Below are 20,760 nucleotides of genomic sequence, written 5' to 3'. Positions count from 1 at the left end.
GTAGGTCGGGGGGTCACTGTACACACACCAGTATTCCCCCATACAGTTCCCATATAGCAGTATATACCACCTGTACACAGGATCTGTATACCATTTAAGTGATTATATACAGGGCCACTTAGATTCAACAACATTGAATCTAAAGGGTTAATGTCGGACTTCAGCCTGATTGGTGATGTGTGGCATTAACCGAGGGTTCCAGCAAATGATTTATACAAAACAGTGGGAGCAGGCACTGTGTGTACACGTACGCCTTGTGTCTAGAGATGAGCGAACTTACAGCAATTTGATTCGTCACGGACTTCTCGGCTCGGCAGTTGATGACTTATCCTGCATTAATTTGTTCAGTTTTCAGGTGCTCCGGTGGGCTGGAAAAAGTGGATACAGTCCTAGGAGACTCTCTCCTAGGACTGTATCCACCTTTTCCAGCCCACCAGAGCACCTGAAAGCTGAACTTATTTATGCAGGCTAAAGTCATCAACTGCCGAGCCGGGAAGTTCGTGACAAATCGAATTGCTGGAAGTTCGCTCATCTCTACTTGTGTCCTTAGGGCTCATTTACAAGGACAGATCTGCAGCGTATTTTATGGTGCGAATCTGCCGACAATGGACCCTACAGTACTGCCTCCATCTGTGCCTGCTCATAGCGGCAATCCGCTGCTACGAACAGACACGCTTCGATGTGTATGCTCGCACACATTGCGGCTGCTCTCGGCCTAGCTCAGGGAGCAGAGGGAGCGGCTGCGATGTGTGCGAGTACACTGCACATGCGTGCGGCGAACATGCACATTGAAGCGTGTCTGCTCATAGTGGCGGATTGCCACTATGAGCAGACACAGATGGAGGCAGCACTGTAGGGTCCATTGTCGGTGAATCTGCAGCATAAAATACACTGTGGATCCGTCCATGTTAATGAGCACTTAGGGTACGTTCTCAAGTACAGGATCTGCTGTATATTTTCTGCAGATGATTTTGCTACCCATTGAAGCTAATGGGTTGCAAAATCAGCTGCACAAAATATGCAGCAAAAATATGCAGCAGATCCTGTACATGTGAATGTACCCTTCAGGGGTTAATGATAAATAAACAAGCAGTGTGTCCACGTGTTGTCGCCCCAGTGGGGTCACTTTCCCTTCTACGGTGTCAAGAGGTTACCAACAGGTTACATTACCAGAATCATTTTTTGAAAAATGGCGCAGTTTTTGCCGTGATTTTTTCCCCAAAATTGTTCTTGTAATGTGACCTTTTCATGACCTATGAACACTGGAGGAGGGAAAGTGACCCCCAAATGGGCTGTTACTATACACATCAACCAGCCCCAGGATATACTGCTGATCAGAGGGGAGAGAGGCAGCACACTGGGACATCAGTCACCTCACATGAAGCTGCTCTGTGTTCCTGGGAGGCCTGTCAGCTCTCGGCCCCGCCCTCTTCCTGTGCTAGGGGCGGAGCCATCAATCAGGTTCCCTTCATCCCCTTCATATTTATATAGAGAAAGACATCAGCTGAAAGTAGTGCTTGTCTGACTGGGGATCTGGGACAAGTGTCCTGAATCCTCAGCAGCTGCAGCGGGCCCATTACCCGGCCGGGCCTTCAGACCACAGCCGAATGAACCGGACGGTCAGTCCGCCTCTGGACCCCCCCCCCCCCTTCATATCTCAGTGAGGTTCAGGACGGCACTGCCGGCTGTAATCCATGGAATACTCACCTAGAGTCGTCCTCATGTCTTGTCATTTTCTGTCATGTTGAGGTCTCGTTCCTCTTTGTGTCATAAACCTTCTTTATATGTGCAGGAAATATGGAGGTTTGGTGTGTGAAATCCTTATAATATGTTGTATGTGATATAATATGGAGAATTACATCTATGTGAGATAAAGATGGAGAGTCCTGTGTATGGTGTCATGTCTGGAGGGGGAGGGACACAAGACATCATGGTTCCCAGTATACATGTTGTTGTGCTCCCCCCCTCCCCCACCTTTTCCCCACAGGTTATTTCTGTACTTAGTTATTCTGCCCAGCAATAGCTGTTCTGATAAGAGATGGATTCCTGTTTCTGATTGGACGTCCAGATTCTGCCCAGCAACTGTGATCTTCTGCCCAGCGATGCTTCTGCCCCCCAACAGCATTCTGATTGGTTACAGGCCCAACGGCGGGAACAGGTTTTTTCCCCCTAAATACAGGACTCTGGTGTCTCCAGCTCAGTCAGCCTGTGGTGAAGATTAGGAGAAGGGAAGTCATGTGTGGTTTATTATTATAGTTCTGGTATTTAATTTGGTTTGAGTATTTGGTATTTTGGTCAAAATTATTAAGTTATTTAATCTTGGCAAATTAAATTTTTTTAATTAAATTATAATTTATTTAACCTTTAGTTAAACATAGTGGACGATTTTATCCACCAGCTCAGTTGTGTATTTATTTTAGAGTTAAGTTGGGTGGGACCTATGGAGCCATGTTCCTCATCAGGAGGCAAAATGCTGATTGTTTCCCCTGATTATCATATGAAAAGGTCTCGGAGTATCCCCAGTATCTCTTACAGATGTAAAAAAGGAGTGTGACCAATATGTCTCCACCCTGCAATACAATGTGTAAATGAAGGCTGATCCCAGGAGGCCATAGAATGCTAAAACTGGTTGGACAGGTTCTGGCCCCATCATTCTTACTTTACATATTGTAGGTGGGGAGGTGAGGCCAATCGGATGGTGTAAAGGGTATAAAAGACCCCAGCATAGCTCATATGGGGGGACCTTACCAGGATAATATACTTGGGACACTGGAGACACTGACTGGAGATAGAGACCTGAGTGTGTGGAGGGTCCATGTATGGTGACTAGAACATCTCTGAGGTGACTGTAAGTAGAAGGAATTATAAGATATTGTAATTGTTTCATATTTGTTGTTTATGCCGTGTGTATATTGTATGTGGGCTGGTAGGGTTGTGTCCAGGACGGCTTTTTAGTCCCAGTCTGGCCCTGTCTGCGGCCATCACTGAACCCCACAATACTTGTAGGAAAGAGACTGGGATGATTGTTGATCCTATGTGATCACCACTTGAGGAGATCCTTGTGCAGATTGGTTCATACCTTCTAGGGGGGATGTAACGCTCACCTGGATAGAAGATAAACTAAGGTTCCTTTATGTTTTTTTCTTCAGGTCTTTAATATGGAATCTTTGCAGGAAAGTTCTGGAGGAACAATGAGTGGACTAGAAAACCCCATATCAGAGAATGGTAAGAGCCTTTCATACATCTTATGTTTTATTCTGTCATTATAAATTGCAGACTGAGGTTCCTTAAGATATTTCTTCCAGCTTTTAGTGGTGGAGATATATATTGTATTGATAGCGCGCATCATAGACAGGGAGTGGGCGCAGGGCAGAACACAGGTCAGGGAGAGAAAGTGACGCATTTCAGGAGTTCATATCGCCCTTAGTCAAGCTAAAAACTATCTGGCTGCAGCCATGTGTATATAAAGATCACATGATCTCCTACCAATAGGATTGGAAAGCATGTTTACCCTTCACATACATGATCATAAGAGAGTAAAGTATTGTAGCATTATAATTGTAACAAGAGAGAAGTAGGATCAGCTCACCCAGCGTAGACCCGCTGCAGCACGGACAGGTGCGGATTCACTGATATGCAATCTGGAAAGGAGGAGGTCCAGTGCAGCAAATTCAAACAGATGCGGTGTATTTTATCATGCAAGCAGCATACAGGACAGGCATGGTGGTGACGCGTTTCGGCCGGTGACACCCGGCCTTACTCATCCTCATAACATATACATAATAATTGTATAAGTTAACATTTTGGTCTTTTTATTGTTTTCTCGGTTATTTTTGCTCAGCTTGCTGGGTGCTGTAGTACCTTATATGTTTTGGTATGCTTTTCTGTCTGGAGAGTATTGCAATTCCCTTTATTGTTTGTGCCTTTCCTCACTTGTGATCGTGTTTGTAAAGGGTTAATATTTTCTTCAGTACTATGGGAAAAAGACCATGTGATCTTTAGTCATACATGGCCAGGACCAGATAGTTTTTAGTATGACTAAGGGCGATATGAACGCCTGAAACGCGTCACTTTATCTCTCTGACCTGTGTTCTGTCATTTTAATGTAATGGAATAAAGAATCTTGGATTTCATCCTATATCTCTGCTGGATCATCTTGTTCTTAGATAGAATCTTTTCCACATGATGTGTAAGTATCTAATATGATGTTAGTATTCAAGAGGGGATCAAACATATATTAAGGGTGCATGGAGCAGACTTAAAGGGGCACTCCGGTGGAAACCTTTTTTATTTTTTTTTAATCAACTGATGCCAGAAATAAACAGATTAGTAAATTACTTCCATTAAAAAATCTTAATTTTTCAAGTACTTATAAGCGGCTGTATACTACAGAGGAAATTCTTTTCTTATTGGATTTCTCTGATGACACCTCTGTCCATGTCAGGAACTGTCCAGAGCAGGAGGAAATCCCCATAGCAAACAAATGCTGCTCTGGGCAGTACCTAAAATGGACAGAGGTGTCATCAGAGAGCACTGTGGTCCTGACAGAAAAGAAATCCAAAAAGAAAAGAATTTACTCTGTAGTATACAGCCGCTAATCAGTACTGAAAGGATTAATAATTTTTAATAGAATTAATTTACAAATCTGTTTAACTTTCTGGCACCAGTTGATTTAAAAAAGAAAAAAAAAGTTTTCCACCAGAGTACCCCTTTAAGAGTGCATGAAACGGACTTAGGAGCTGAGTCTTCTCTATACATGGTGGGTGCTGGATGTGTAAGGACTTGTTCACTTCATGATTTGCCCTTATGTAACATGTATACATTGGTATCTTATCAAATTCAGATGCCAATATATATATATATATATATATATATATATATATATATATATATATACACACGTACTGACATGGCCCTATTCACTTTAATAGCCCAAACATAGTCATCTAGTGACCAAGTATTGGCCATTTTCTTCATGTATATGAGTTTTTACCAGGACATAAAATTGTATCAGACTACACTTCTGGTAAATACATGTATATGTGTGGGAAATGGGCTGAATGTAGTCACCTGTCCTGAGATATAGAGATTTTATTATCTGACCACAAATCTGATACAAATGCTGACCGCACGCCAGGTAAAACAATGAGAGTGAGTAAAGGATTAAATCATAACTCACGATTTCTTTGGAAAATTCTTCCGGATTTATTTTTCCTTTTTTAATTTTATTCATATTGCACTTCAGATCGTCTTGAAAAGACTAAATAGCAGCATATTTAGCAGCAGAATTAGACAGCATAAGCAGTAGTTCCACCAGTCATGGCACAACGTTTCAGGGACGGACCCCCTTATTCATGCGCATTGACTGCTGGGAGCATGAACAGGTAAGTAAGACATCCACACCAGCATGTAATTAGACTAGCTGGACATCGTTGTAACTTGCACATTAATTCTAAAAATTATTTTAAACAGCAGGCAGTGCATAGTGTGGAACTTACAAAAAGACATTAAAGCTACATTGTTCATTCAAACCTTTCGGTATTAATGTTTTGAGTTCTGTAATCCAAAACGCTTCACGTTGAAGCAAGCGCTTTCGATTAAGATTTCCACGACTTTCCACCGTAATTCTGAAATTTGCTGACCATATTGTTGAAAGTGCCGTGCAACCGTGGTTTCTCCATATTTATTAAATGTTACGTCTGTTTCATGTGGTTCATTTTTTTCATTTTTTAAGACTTTTCTGATTGCTGCTTTATGTTCAATTAACCCCTTAAGGACCAAGGACCTATGAGTGCGTCCTTGGTCCCGCTCCCGTGATATAACGCGGGGTCCCACGGTGACCCCCGCATCATATCGCGGCGAGCCTGGCGTCATAGTGAAGCCGGGCCCCGCCGCTAATAGCGCGGCACTGATCGCGGTGCAGCGCGCTATTAAACCTTTAGCCGCGCGCTCAAAGCTGAGCCACGCGGCTAAAAGTGAAAGTAAAAAGTGCCGGTTAGCTCAGGGAGCTGTTCGGGATCGCCGCGGTGAAATCGCGGCATCCCGAACAGCTTTACTTCAGGAGGAAGGTCTCTTACCTTCCTCCCTGCAGTCCGATCACTGATTGAATGCTTCAAGCCTGAGATCCAGGCTTGAGCAATCAATCACCGAAAACCCTGATCAATGTATTCCTATGGAGATGCATTGAACACTGTTAAAGATCAGTAAATGCAATGTTATAGTCCCCCCTATAGGAGCTATAATATTGCAAAAGAAAAGTGTAAAAAAAATCATTAACCCTTTGAATTATCCCTTCCCTTAATAAAAGTTTGAATCACCCGGCATTTCCAATAATAAAAAAAAAAAAACTGTGTAAATAAAAACAAAAATAAACATGTGGTATCACCGCGTGCGGAAATGTCCGAAATAAAAAAATATACTGCTAAATAAACCGCAAGTTCAATGGCGTACGTGCAAAAAAATTCCAAAGTCCAAAATAGCGTATTTTTTGGTCACTTTTTATATCATGAAAAGATGAATAAAAAGCGATCAAAAAGTCAGATCAATGCAAAAATAGTACCGACAAAAATTTCAGATCACGGCGCAAAAAATGAACCCTCATAGCGCCCTGAACACGGAAAAATAAAAAAGTTATAGGTGTCAGAAGATGACAATTTTAAACGTATACATTTTCCTGCATGTAGTTATGATTTTTTTCTGTAGTGATACAAAATCAAACCTATATAAGTAGGGGATCATTTTAAAAGTATGGACCTACAGAATAATGATAAGGTGTCATTTTTACTGAAAAAATGTACTACGTAGAAACAGAAGCCCCCAAAAGTTACAAAATGGCAGTATTTTTTTCAATTTTGTCGCACAATGATTTTTTTCCCCGTTTCGCTGTAGATTTTTGGGTAAAATGACTGATATCATTACAAAGTAGAATTGGTGGCGCAAAAAATAAGCCATAATACAGATTTTTAGGTGCAAAATTTAAAGAGTTATGATTTTTTAAAGGTAAGGAGCAAAAAAGGAAAGAGCAAAAACCGAAAAATGCCCGGTCCTTAACCCCTTAAGGACAATGGACGTACTCCTACGCCCCCGTTTCTGAGTCCTTATGGACCAAGGACGTAGGAGTACGTCCTGTCCTTTCCCGGCCCCCACCGCTAGCCGGAGGGGAGCCAGTGCCTGATGCCTGCTGAAATCGTTCAGCAGACATCGCGGCATATTGCCCAGGGGGGTCATTATGCCCCCCCATGTCAGCGATGGCCACAGATCGCTGGACAATTCAGTCCAGCGATCTGCGGCGATTCCGGGTCAATCGGGTCTCCAGTGACCCGGAATTACTGGCTGATCAGCCATAGCCTGCAGGGGTGAGGTGGCACTGGTGCCACCTCACGATCGCCCTGATTTGTCGGCCGTTTTACCGGCCGACCAATCAGGGCGCCTGCTGCGGGTGTCACTCCCGCAACCCAATCCGCCCTTCTTCCGGAGGACGTGAGCGGGTGCGGGACGTGCACCCCGGGAGCTGGGGATCCCGATCCCCAGCGTCAATGTTGGGATCGGGGCCCCAGGAGCAGCGGCGGCGAGGGACTGACCTGATGCGGCATGGAGCAGCAGCAGGAGGTGAGTGACAGCCTTCTGCTGTTGCTTAGCAACAGCTCCCAACATGCAAAAAGGGCATGCTAGGAGCTGTAGTTATGCAACAGCAGGAGGCAGACCACCACAACTCCCAGCATGCCCTTATGGGCATGCTGGGACTTATAGTTTTGCAACAGCTGGAGGCACATTTTTTCTATGGAAAAGTGTACCTTCAGCTTTTGTGTAACTACAACTCCCAGAATCCCCAGCCAAACCAGTGTGTCTCCAGCTGTTGCATAACTACAATCCCCAGAATCCCCAGCCAAAGTAGTATGCCTCCGGCTGTTGCATAACTACAGGTCCCAGCATACCCTTCCGCTGTCCGTACATGCTGGGGGTTGTAGCTTTTGCAACAGCTGAAGGTACACTGGTTGCAACCACTGTGCCTCCAGCTGTTGCAAAACTACGACTCCCAGCATGCACTGATAGACCGTACATGCTGGGAATTGTAGTTTTGCAACAGCTGCCGCAGCTCAAACTGCCGGCGAGAAACTACTGTGAACCCCCGCCCGTGCGACTGTACCCTAAAAACACTACACTAACACAAAATAAAATAAAAAGTAAAAACCACTACATATACACATACCCCTACACAGCCCCCCTCCCCTCCCCAATAAAAATGAAAAACGTCTGGTACGCCACTGTTTCCAAAACGGAGCCTCCAGCTGTTGCAAAACTACAACTCCCAGCATGCACTGATAGACCGTACATGCTGGGAGTTGTAGTTTTGCAACAGCTGGATGTTCCCCCCTCCCCAATGTGAACGTACAGGGTACACTCACATGGGCGGAGGTTTACACTAAGTATCCGGATGCAAGTTTGAGCTGCGGCAAATTTTCTGCCGCAGCTCAAACTGCCAGCGAGAAACTACTGTGAACCCCCGCCCGTCCGTGCGACTGTACCATAAAAACACTACACTAACAAAAAATAAAATGAAAAGTAAAAAACACTACATATACACATACCCCTACACAGCCCCCCTCCCCTCCCCAATAAAAATGAAAAACGTCTGGTACGCCACTGTTTCCAAAACGGAGCCTCCAGCTGTTGCAAAACAACTACTCCCAGTATTGCCAGATAGCCACTGACTGTCTAGGCATGCTGGGAGTTTTACAACAGCTGGAGGCACCCTGTTTGGGAATCACTGGCGTAGAATACCCCTATGTCCACCCCTATGCAAGTCCCTAATTTAGGCCTCAAATGCGCATGGCACTCTCCCTTTGGAGCCCTGTCGTATTTCAAGGCAACAGTTTAGGGTCACATATGGGGTATCACCGTACTCAGGAGAAATTGTGTTACAAATTTTGGGGGGTATTTTCTGCTATTACCCTTTTTAAAAATGTAAAATTTTTGGGAAACCAAGCATTTTAGGTAAAAAAATATTTTTTTTTTACATATGCAAAAGTTGTGAATCACCTGTGGGGTATTAAGGTTCACATTACCCCTTGTTACGTTCCCCGAGGGGTCTAGTTTCCAAAATGGTATGCCATGTGTTTTTTTTTTTGCTGTTCTGGCACCATAGGGGCTTCCTAAATGCGGCATGCCCCCAGAGCAAAATTTGCTTTCAAAAAGCCAAATGTGACTCCTCTTCTGAGACCTGTAGTGCGCCAGCATAGCAATTTTCACCCCCATATGGGGTGTTTTCTGAATCGGGAGAAATTGGGCTTCAAATTTTGGGGGGGTATTTTCTGCTATTACACTTTTTAAAAATGTAAAAATTTTGTGAAAGCAAGCATTTTAGTAAAATTTTTTTTTTTTTTATACATATGCAAAAGTCGTGAAACACCTGTGGGGTATTAAGGTTTACTTTACCCCTTGTTACGTTCCCCGAGGGGTCTAGTTTCCAAAATGGTATGCCATGTGGTTTGTTTTGCTGTCTTTGCACCATAGGGGCTTCCTAAAGGTGACATGCCCCCCAGAAACCATTTGTCGCTCCTTCCCTTCTGAGCCCTCTACTGCGCCCGCCGAACACTTTACATAGACATCTGAGGTATGTTCTTACTCGAGAGAAATTGGGCTACAAATACAAGTAAAAATTTTCTCCTTTTTACCCCTTGCAAAAATTGGGTCTACAAGAACATGCGAGTGTAAAAAATGAAGATTTTGAATTTTCTCCTTCACTTTGCTGCTATTCCTGTGAAACACCTAAAGGGTTAATACACTTACTGAATGTCATTTTGAATACTTTGGGGGGTGTAGTTTTTTATAATGGGGTCTTTTATGGGGTATTTCTAATATGAAGACCCTTCAAATCCACTTCAAACCTGAACTGGTCCATGAAAAATAGCGAGTTTGAAAATTTTGTGAAAAATTTCTAAATTACTGCTGAACTTTGAAGCCCTCTGGTGTCTTCCAAAAGTAAAAACTCATAAATTTTATGATGCAAACATAAAGTGGACATATTGTATATGTGAACCCAAAAAATATATATTTTGAATATCCATTTTCCTTACAAGCAGAGAGCTTCATAGTTAGAAAATGCTAAATTTTCATTTTTTTCATCAAATTTGGGGATTTTTCACCAAGAAAGGATGCAAGTTACCATAAAATTTTTACCACTAAGTTAAAGTAGAATATGTCACAAAAAAACAATCTCGGAATCAGAATGATAAGTAAAAGCATTCCAGAGTTATTAATGTTTAAAGTGACAGTGGTCAGATTTGCAAAAAACGCTCTGGACCTTAAGGTGTAAAATGGCCTGGTCCTTAAGGGGTTAAGGGATTAAACGTGTTTTAATACTTCTTGAAGTTTGTCCAATGTAGCATTTGCCGCACGGGCATTTTAACAAATAAATTACATGACTCGAGCTGCAATTAAAAAAGCCTCTAATATTTATTTTATGTCCTTTTGTAGGATGATGAATTATATCACCCGTGATGATGTTACTACAATTTGTACATGTTAGACATGGAAACGTCCCCTGTCTACGAGATGCAAGAAATGTTTGTCTACCTTTCTTCTTTACAGTAATATCACTTTTAATTAATTATAAGTAGTAACATCATCAAGGGTGATATAATTCATCATCCTACAAAAGGACATAAAATAAATATTAGAGGCTTTTTTACTTGCAGCTCGAGTAATGTAATTTATTTGTTAAAATGCTCGTGCGGCAAATGTTACACGTTTAACCCCTTAAGGACCGGGCGTTTTTCGGTTTTTGCTCTTTCGTTTAAAAAAAAATCATAACTCTTTAAATTTTGCACCTAAAAATCTGTATTATGGCTTATTTTTTGCGCCACCAATTCTAGTTTATAATGATATCAGTCATTTTACCCAAGAAATATTAAAACACGTTTAATTGAACATAAAGCTGCAATCAGAAAAGCCTTAAAAAATGAAAACAAATGAACAACATGAAACAGATGTAACATTTAATAAATACGGAGAAACCACGGTTGCACGGCACTTTCAACAATATGGTCAGCAAATTTCAGAATTACGGTGGCAACAGGTTACTGTTCACACGAATGAGAATCTTAATCAAAAGCGCTTGCTTCAACGTGAAGCGTTTTGGATTACAGAACTCGAAACATTAATACCGAAAGGTATGAATGAACAATGTAGCTTTAATGTCTTTTTGTAAGTTCCACACTATGCACTGCCTGCTGTTTAAAATAATTTTTAGAATTAATGTGCAAGTTACAACGATGTCCAGCTAGTCTAATTACAAGCTGGTGTGGATGTCTTACTTACTGTCACGATTCGGCAGGCTGGAGGTGGATCCTCTGTGCCAGAGAGGGATTGGCGTGGACCGTGTCGGTGGACCGGTTCTAAGTTGCTACTGGTATTCACCAGAGCCCGCCGCAAAGCGGGATGGTCTTGCAGCGGCGGTAGCAACCAGGTCGTATCCACTGGCAACGGCTCAACCTCTCTGACTGCTGAGATAAGCACGGTACAAGGGAGTAGACAAGAGCAAGGTCAGACGTAGCAGAAGGTCAGGGCAGGCGGCTAGGTTCGTAGTCAATGGTGATAGCAGATGGTCAGAAACACAGTAGTGGTAAACACAGAGTAGCTTTCTCTAGGCACAAGGGCAACAAGATCCGGCAAGGAAGTGCAGAGGAAGTGAGGTTATATGAGCATGGAACAGGTGCAAGCTAATCAGGGAGATTGGGCCAGGCACCATCATTGGTGCACTGGCCCTTTAAATCTCAGAGAGCTGGCGCGCGCGCGCCCTAGAGAGCGGAGCCGCGCGCGCCAGAGCATGACAGCCGGGGACCGGGACAGGTAAGTGACTTGGGATGCGATTCGCGGGCGGGCGCGTCCCGCTATGCGAATCGCATCCCCGCCGGCAATGTCAGTGCAGCGCTCCCGGTCAGCGGGTCTGACCGGGGCGCTGCAGGGAGAGAAACGCCGCAAGCGCTTCGGGGAGGAGCAGGGACCCGGAGCGCTCAGCGTAACAGTACCCCCCCCCTTAGGTCTCCCCCTCTTTTTGTTGGGATGTCGCTCCACACAGGACGAGGACATCGGGAGCAACTGTAGAGTCTCCCTCCGGGGGACAGCGAAAGAAGTCCTGGGTATGCCCATGCACGGCAGATAGTCCAGAAGGAGTGGGAATGGGGAGGGGGGGCAGAGGGTGAGGCTTGGCACGGGGCAGAGTGTCACCAGGACGGGGGCTATGAGGAGGCACGGCACAGTCCTGATAAGCCTCGGGGAGATCAGGCACAGGAGGAGACACTGAGGCTTGACAGGCGGGGCTGGGAGCAGAAGTGAGGCATTTCTTGAGGCAAGCAGGACCCCAATTCTTGATCTCCCCGGTGGTCCAGTCAAGGGTAGGAGATTGATGCTGGAGCCATGGCAGACCGAGAAGGACTTCAGATGTGCAGCCGGGCAAAACCAAAAATTCAATCTTCTCGAGATGTGGTCCAATGTTCATAAGCAGGGGCACTGTGCGATAACGCACAGTGCAGTGCAACTTGACTCCGTTGACTGAAGAAATGTGGAGCGGCTTGATGAGACGGGTCACCGGGATGCAGTACCTATCAAGCAAAGAGGCCAGAATAAAATTTCCAGAAGAACCAGAGTCCAAGACGGCCACGGCAGAGAAGGAGGAGTTGGCAGAAGGAGAAATCCGTACGGGCACAGTGAGACATGGAGAAGCAGACTCCGTACCCAGAGACGCCAGGCCCACATGAGCAGGTTGCGTGCGTGCATTTTCCAGACGTGGAGGACGAATAGGGCAATCCACCAAGAAATGTTCGGTACTAGCGCAGTACAGACATAGATTTTTATCCCTACGGCGAGACCTCTCTTCAAGAGTCAGGCGAGACCGATCTACTTGCATAGGCTCCTCGGCGGGAGGCACAGGGGTAGATTGCAAGGGATACCGTGAGAGAGGTGCCCAGGGATTAAGGTCTTTTTCCTGGCGGAGTTCCTGGTGTCTTTCCGAAAAACGCATGTCAATGCGGGTGGCCAAATGGATAAGTTCATGCAGGTTGGCAGGAATCTCTCGTGCGGCCAGCACATCTTTGATGTTACTGGATAGGCCTTTTTTAAAGGTCGCGCAGAGAGCCTCCTGGTTCCAAGATAATTCGGAAGCGAGAGTACGAAATCGGATGGCGTACTCGCCTACTGAAGAATTACCCTGGACCAGGTTCAACAGGGCAGTCTCGGCAGAAGAACCTCGGGCTGGTTCCTCGAAGACACTGCGAACCTCAGAGAAGGAGTGTACAGTGGCGGTGACAGGGTCATCGCAGTCCCAGAGCGGTGTGGCCCAAGACAAAGCCTTCCCAGACAGGAGACTGACCACGAAAGCCACCTTCAACCGTTCTGTAGGAAATTGGTCCGACAACATCTCCAAATGTAGGGAACATTGTGACAGAAAACCACGGCAGAGTCTAGAGTCCCCATCAAATTTGTCCGGCAGGGACAAGCGGAGGTTAGGAGCGCCACTCGCTGCGGAGGAGGTGCAGGAGCTGGCGGAGGAGATGATAGCTGCTGTTGCAGTTGCTGTAGCTGCGACTGAAATTGCTGTACCATGGTGGACACTTGCGACAGCTGGTGACTTAGATGGGCGATCTGTCGGGATTGCTGGGCGACCACCGTGGTGAGGTCAGCGACAACTGGCAGGGGAACCTCAGCGGGATCCATGGCCGGATCTACTGTCACGATTCGGCAGGCTGGAGGTGGATCCTCTGTGCCAGAGAGGGATTGGCGTGGACCGTGTCGGTGGACCGGTTCTAAGTTGCTACTGGTATTCACCAGAGCCCGCCGCAAAGCGGGATGGTCTTGCAGCGGCGGTAGCAACCAGGTCGTATCCACTGGCAACGGCTCAACCTCTCTGACTGCTGAGATAAGCACGGTACAAGCGAGTAGACAAGAGCAAGGTCAGACGTAGCAGAAGGTCGGGGCAGGCGGCTAGGTAGTCAATGGTGATAGCAGAGGGTCAGAAACACAGTAGTGGTAAACACAGAGTAGCTTTCTCTAGGCACAAGGGCAACAAGATCCGGCAAGGAAGTGCAGAGGAAGTGAGGTTATATGAGCATGGAACAGGTGCAAGCTAATCATGGTGATTGGGCCAGGCACCATCATTGGTGCACTGGCCCTTTAAATCTCAGAGAGCTGGCGCGCGCGCGCCCTAGAGAGCGGAGCCGCGCCCGCCAGAGCATGACAGCCGGGGACCGGGACAGGTAAGTGACTTGGGATGCGATTCGCGGGCGGGCGCGTCCCGCTATGCGAATCGCATCCCCGCCGGCAATGTCAGTGCAGCGCTCCCGGTCAGCGGGTCTGACCGGGGCGCTGCAGGGAGAGAAACGCCGCGAGCGCTTCGGGGAGGAGCAGGGACCCGGAGCGCTCAGCGTAACACTTACCTGTTCATGCTACCAGAAGTCAATGCGCATGAATAAGGGGGTTCGTCCCTGAAACGTTGTGCCATGACTGGTGGAACTACTGCTTATGCTGTCTAATTCTGCTGCTAAATATGCTGCTATTTAGTCTTTTCAAGACGATCTGAAGTGCAATATGAATAAAATGATAAAGGAAAAATAAATCCGGAAGAATTTTCCAATTTTTCTCATTGTTTTACTTGGCGTGCGGTCAGCATTTGTATGCCCTACACACATGTCGATTTAAGTTGCTGCTGAGTTTACATGGAGCTCTATGGTGTAGTGGCTATTGAGTGAATAAGTCACCTATATTTGGAACTCAATTGTGCCGTATCATTTGAACTGACCACAAATCTGCACATTTCCTTCAAATACCAACTTGGCAATTTTGGTAGATTTTGTTTACTTTATATGACTACATGTTGTTTTGTTATTTATACATGGCTTTACTTGATACTTTCTGGGGAATATTAATCATTGCCTTCCTGACATTTTATTGGCTGAAATTTGGTGCAAAATTTTTGCACAGTTAGTTTTTGCACAAACACTTGGAGCAATTTTAAAATAGTAAACTTTGGCAAAAGTTACCATGAACTGCAGTGCTTCATTCTTGACTATGCAGTGGATGAGGTATATTACCTGTGTCTTTTTTCAAACGGCGCAAAAATATTGCACATACGTTTAAAAAATTGCAAATTAATTCTACGTCTACCTTGCCTTAGAAAAATGACATCCTACAGCAAGTTCTGAGTTGATTTCAAATTTGTGCAAAATGTATCAAACCTCACTCAGTTTTGATAAATTTGGTGCACCTAAGCCAAAAACACAAAAAATAAATGCTGTGAAGTGGCTGCACACTGACACATATTGATAAATCTCCCCCTCCGTGTGCACCTAGAAATAAGTGATTCTGTTATCTAGATGTGTTTACTGTATTGTGTTTTGCTCATTTTATTTATTTGAACATTTATCTCACACAGGAAAGAAGCAATTTTCATGTCCAGAATGTATGAAGTATTTTACTACGAAAGTATATCTTGTGCATCATATGAGAACTCACACAGGAGAGAAACCATTTTCATGTCCGGAATGTGCGAAGTGTTTTAGTAATAAATCATATCTTGTAAAACATCGGAAAACTCACACAGGAGAGAAGCCATTGTCATGTCCAGAATGTGCGAAGTGTTTTAGTAATAAATCAAATCTTGTAAAACATATGAGAACTCACACAGGAGAGAAGCCATTGTCATGTCCAGAATGTGTGAAGTGTTTTAGTAATAAATCACATCTTGTAACACATCTGAGAACTCACACAGGAGAGAAGCCATTTTCATGTCCAGAATGTGTCAAGTGTTTTAGTCAAAAATCTAATCTTGAAAAACATATGAGAACTCACACAGGAGAGAAGCCATTTTCCTGTCCAGAATGTGTAAAGTGTTTTACGAATAAATCACAACTCGTGGAACATATGAGAAGTCACACAGGAGAGAAGCCATTTTCATGTCCGGAATGTGTAAAGTGTTTTATTAATAAATCATATCTTGTGGATCATATGAGAACTCACACAGGAGAGAAGCCATTTTCATGTCCGGAATGTGTGAAGTGTTTTACTAGGAAAGTGCATCTTGTGGGTCATATGAAAACTCACACAGAGGAGAAACCATTTTCATGCTCAGAATGTGTGAAGTGTTTTAGTAATAAATCAAATCTTGTAAAACATCTGAGAAGTCACACAGGAGAGAAGCCATTTTCATGTCCGGAATGTGTGAAGTGTTTTACTAGGAAATTATCTCTTGTGGATCATATGAGAACTCACACAGGAGAGAAGCCATATTCATGTCCGGAGTGTGTGAAGAGTTTTAGGAAAAAATCACATCTTGTACAACATCTGAAAACTCACACAGAAGAGAGACCATTTTCATGTCCGGAATGTGTGAAATGTTTTAGATTTAAAGAAACTCTTGTGGAACATATGAAAACTCACACAGGAGAGAAGCCATTTTCATGTCCGGAATGTGTGAAGAGTTTTACTAGAAAAGAATCTCTTGTGGATCATATGAGAACTCACACAGAGGAGAAACCATTTTCATGCCCAGAATGTGCGAAGTGTTTTAGACATAAATCATATCTTGTAACACATCTGAGAACTCACACAGGAGAGAAGCCATTTTCATGTCCGGAATGTGGGAAATGTTTTAGATTTAAAGCAACTCTTGTGGAACATCTGAGAACTCACACAGGAGAGAAGCCATTTTCATGTCCGGAATGTGGGAAATGTTTTAGAATTAAAGGAACGCTTGTGGAACATATGAGAACTCACACAGGGGAGAAGCCATTTTCATGTCCGAAATGTGCAAAGTGTTTTAGTCAAAAATCAAATCTTGTGCATCATTTGAGAACTCACACAGGAGAGAAGCCATTTTCATGTCCGTAATGTGTGAAGTGTTTTAGTCGTAACTCAAGGCTTGTAAAACATCTGAGAAATCACACAGGAGAGAAACCGTTGTCATATACAGTATATGGCTAATGTTTTAACCAAAAGTCAAATTCATCTGTATACATGAGGACAAACATAAAGAAGATGTCATATCCATGTTCAGAATGTGGAAAATGTATTAGTAAGACATATTGTTAACCCCTTAACGACCACGGACGTAAATGCATGTCCTGGTTTGGTGGGACATCCCGCACCAGGACGTACATTTAAGTTCTGTGAATGACTGTGAGCATCGGAACGGTGCTCGCGTCATACACGGCAGGTTCCGGCTGCTAGTAGCAGCAGGGGACCCGCCGGTAATGGCCGACATCCGCAATCGTGCGTTTTTTCCGCCATTAACACCTCAGATGCCGTGTTCAATACAGATCATGGCATCTACGGCAGTGCGGTACTTTAAATGGATGATCGGATCGCCCGCAGCGCTGCTGCTGCGGTGATCTGATCATCCAGCATGGCGGACGGAGGTCCCCTCACCTGGCTCCGGCCGTCTCCCGGGGTCTTCTGCTCTGCTCTGAGATCGAGAAGACCAGAGCAGAAGATCACAGATAATACTGATCAGTGCTATGTCCTATACATAGCACTGAACAGTATTAGCAATCAAAGGATTGCTATAGATAGTCCCCTATGGGAACATAAAAAGTGTAAAAAAATAAAAATAAAAAAAAAGTTGAAAAGTGTAAAAAATATAAAAAATAAATAAAAATAAAAAAATCCCCTCCCCCAATAAAAATGAAAATTGTCAGTTTTTCCCATTTTACCCCCAAAAAGCATTTTATAAACATATTTGGTATCGCCGCATGTGTAAATCTCCGTACTTTCAAAATATAATGTTAATTATCCCGTACGGTGAATGAAAAAAGTCCAAAAATGCTGTTTTTTTTTGTCACATTTTATTAAATTTTTATATATGCAAATATGGTATCGATAAAAAGTACAGATGGCGGCACAAAAACTGGTGACAAAAACTTCTACAGATTTGTAAATTATTTCTAATTAAAAATCTTAATCCTTCCAGTACTTATCAGCTGCTATATGCTCCAGAGTAGTGGTTCTCATCCTTCTAATGCCGCGACCCTTTGATACGGTTCCTCATGTTGTGGTGACCCCCAAACCATAAAATTATTTTCATTGCTACTTCACTGTAATTTTGCTCCTGTTATGAATCGTAATGTAAATATCTGATTTGCTTCATGTATTTTCATTGTTACAAACTGAACATAATTAAAGCAGAGTAATTAACCCCTTAACGACTGTCAGGCCCATGGCCTGATTATGGAAACATACATGTGTTTTATAATTTTATCTGTGTATAAACTAAGACATGGGTGAGGGGTCATTCAGACAGTGCATCCTTTGTTTTTTGTGTATTGCATTTTATTGGGGGTCTGGCTGTGTGGTCTTTGAAGTTGTGCACTCCGGTCTCATCATATAATCAAAGAGATAAGGGGTCAGGAAGGGAGATGCCCCACCTGGGATCAGAGGGGAGGGGGGGGATGGAGTTTCCCTCCAAAGAAGGCAGATATATATTTAAAACAATGCTAGACTCAATGGTGTGTGTTCACGGCTCTGCCATAAGCTTGGGAGAGAAATGGTTGAAGACAGCAGGTTTAAGAAGGGAGACATGGAAAGAGTTATGGATTCGGAGGGAGGGAGGAAGATGGAGCTGATAGGAGACCTGATTAATCCGACTCTTGATTTTATAGGGTCCCAAGTAGCGAGGACCCAACTTGTAGCTTGGAACCTTGAATCGGATGTATTTCGAGGAGAGCCAAACCTTGTCACCTGGGCGGAATTCCGGAGGAGCTCTGCGTCTCTTGTCGGCTTGGACCTTCATTCGAGCAGATGCCTTGAGGAGAGCCGTTTGAGTATCATCCTAGATGGTGGAAAAGTCCAGTACTAGATTGTCAACAGCAGGTACAGAAGAAGGGGTGGAAGACTGCGGCAGAGGTGGAAGAGGATGTCGGCCAAAAACTACAAAAAAAGGAGACTTGTTAGTAGCAGAGGATTGTTTGTAATTGTAAGAAAATTCCGCCCACGGAAGGAGGTCCACCCAATTGTCATGGCGGGAGGATACAAAGTGGCGCAGATAGCCACCCAAAATTTGATTCACCCGTTCTACTTGGCCGTTGGACTGAGGGTGGTAGGAAGAAGAGAAGTCCAATTTGATCCCAGAACTTGGAGACAAATTGTACCCCACGATCCGAGACGATATGTTCGGGGAGGCCATGGAGACGAAAGATGTGTTGGAAGAATAGTTTGGCTAACATGGGTGCAGAAGGTAGACTGGAGAGAGGTACAAAGTGAGCCATTTTGGAGAAGGGTGTGATCGTGACAACGACATAGGATGTAAATGTACGTCCTGGTGCCCTGGTACTTAATGCATCAGGACATACATTTACATTCTGTACATGATGCGAGTACAGGACCAGTGCTCGCATCATGCACGGCAGTCAAGGACCCGCCGATGATGTACGCCATTTACCCCTCAGATACTGTGATCAATACAGAACACTGCATCTGCAGCAATCTGGGCGTTATATTGGATAATCGGATCGCCCGCGGCACTGCCACGGGGATCCGATCATCCAAAATGGCAGACGGAGGTCCCCTAACCTGCCTCCGCCCCTATTCAGGGGTCTTCTGGTCTGAGTTTGAGCAGAAGATCGCTAATAATACTGATTAGTGCTATGCCTATGCCTAGCTCCGACCTGTATTGGCAATCAAATGATTTCTATAAATAGTAAGATAAGAATATCCTCCCTTTTTATCCTATTTTACTCCAAAAAAGCGTAAAAAAATTAAGAAGCATATTTGGTATCACCGCATGTGTAAATGTATTAAATATCAAAATATAATGTTAATGATTCATAAAGTGAAAGGCGTGAATGTAAAAAAAAATCCACATACAGCCCCATATATGGAAAAATTAGAAAGTTATAGGTGGTCAAAAATTTGTGGTTTTAAACATACTAATTTGGCTAAAAAGTTTGAGATAGTAGTATAATAATAGAGAAGAAACATGGGTGTTATTTTAATCGTATTGACCCACAGAATAAAGAAAACATAATTTTTACCATAAAGTGTACAGAGTGAAAGCGAAACCATCCAAAATTTGCATAATTGCTGTTTAATTTTCAATGTCTCCACACAAATAAAAAATTTTTGGGTTGTGCCATACATTTTATGGTAAGATAAGTGATAGCATTACAAAGGACAATTAGTTGCACAAAAAACAAGCCTCATATGGGTCTGTGGATGAAAATATAAAAGAGTTATGATTATTAGAAGGCAAAGAGGATAAAACGAAAATGCAAAAATAAAAATAGTCTTTGAAAGAAAATTGATCTGTTTTTCGATCCCTGGATAACCCCTTTAATCACAAAAACAATATGTAATTATATATTGTGAATTATTTATTTCTAATTACAAATAAATGAAGTTTTGTCTTGAAGCATGGTGTAGCATGGGTAACAGTCTTAATATAACAACAATAAACTACATTGCTACATTTTGTAACATTATGCGTAAAAAGCTAAAGTCAGTGCGAAGGTTGAGGTTGCTTAATTTTCACCAGATCAGAAATTCTCGGCGCAGTCTTTTCAAGAGCACAACGAAGATCATCTTCCATAACAAGTCTACTTCTGTATTTATACCACCTACATAACCCTGCAAAAAAAAAAAATGTAAACCAACAACATGCAAATACAAAAATTAAAGTTGAATGGAAAACTTTTTTTTTTAAATGAACTGGTGCCAGAAAGTTAACCAGATTTGTAAATTACTTCTATTTAAAAATCTCAACCCTTTCAGTAGTTA

At 43.5% G+C, this 20,760-nt stretch overlaps 2 protein-coding genes across 2 annotated transcripts in view; both read left to right on the top strand.

Annotated features, from left to right (window-relative positions):
- Positions 1-20,074, top strand: part of LOC130357214 (gastrula zinc finger protein XlCGF57.1-like) — a 53,621-nt gene extending 33,547 nt beyond the window's left edge. Inside the window, exons 2-3 of the mRNA XM_056559815.1 lie at positions 3,150-3,225; positions 15,428-20,074. Coding sequence (XP_056415790.1) covers positions 3,159-3,225; positions 15,428-16,881 — 1,521 coding nt within the window. The 5' untranslated portion in view covers positions 3,150-3,158 and the 3' untranslated portion in view covers positions 16,882-20,074. The remainder of the gene's footprint in view (positions 1-3,149; positions 3,226-15,427) is intronic.
- The window catches only part of LOC130357218 (oocyte zinc finger protein XlCOF8.4-like), a 329,282-nt gene continuing 311,262 nt past the window's right edge, over positions 2,741-20,760 (top strand). Inside the window, exon 1 of the mRNA XM_056559821.1 lies at positions 2,741-2,848. The gene's annotated coding sequence lies outside the window, so the exon portion shown is untranslated. The remainder of the gene's footprint in view (positions 2,849-20,760) is intronic.

The sequence above is a fragment of the Hyla sarda genome, chromosome 2 (genome assembly GCF_029499605.1).
Source record: "Hyla sarda isolate aHylSar1 chromosome 2, aHylSar1.hap1, whole genome shotgun sequence".
NCBI lineage: Eukaryota > Metazoa > Chordata > Amphibia > Anura > Hylidae > Hyla > Hyla sarda.
Note: the sequence above shows the minus strand (reverse complement) of the source record. Positions and strands in the feature narration are given on the sequence as shown.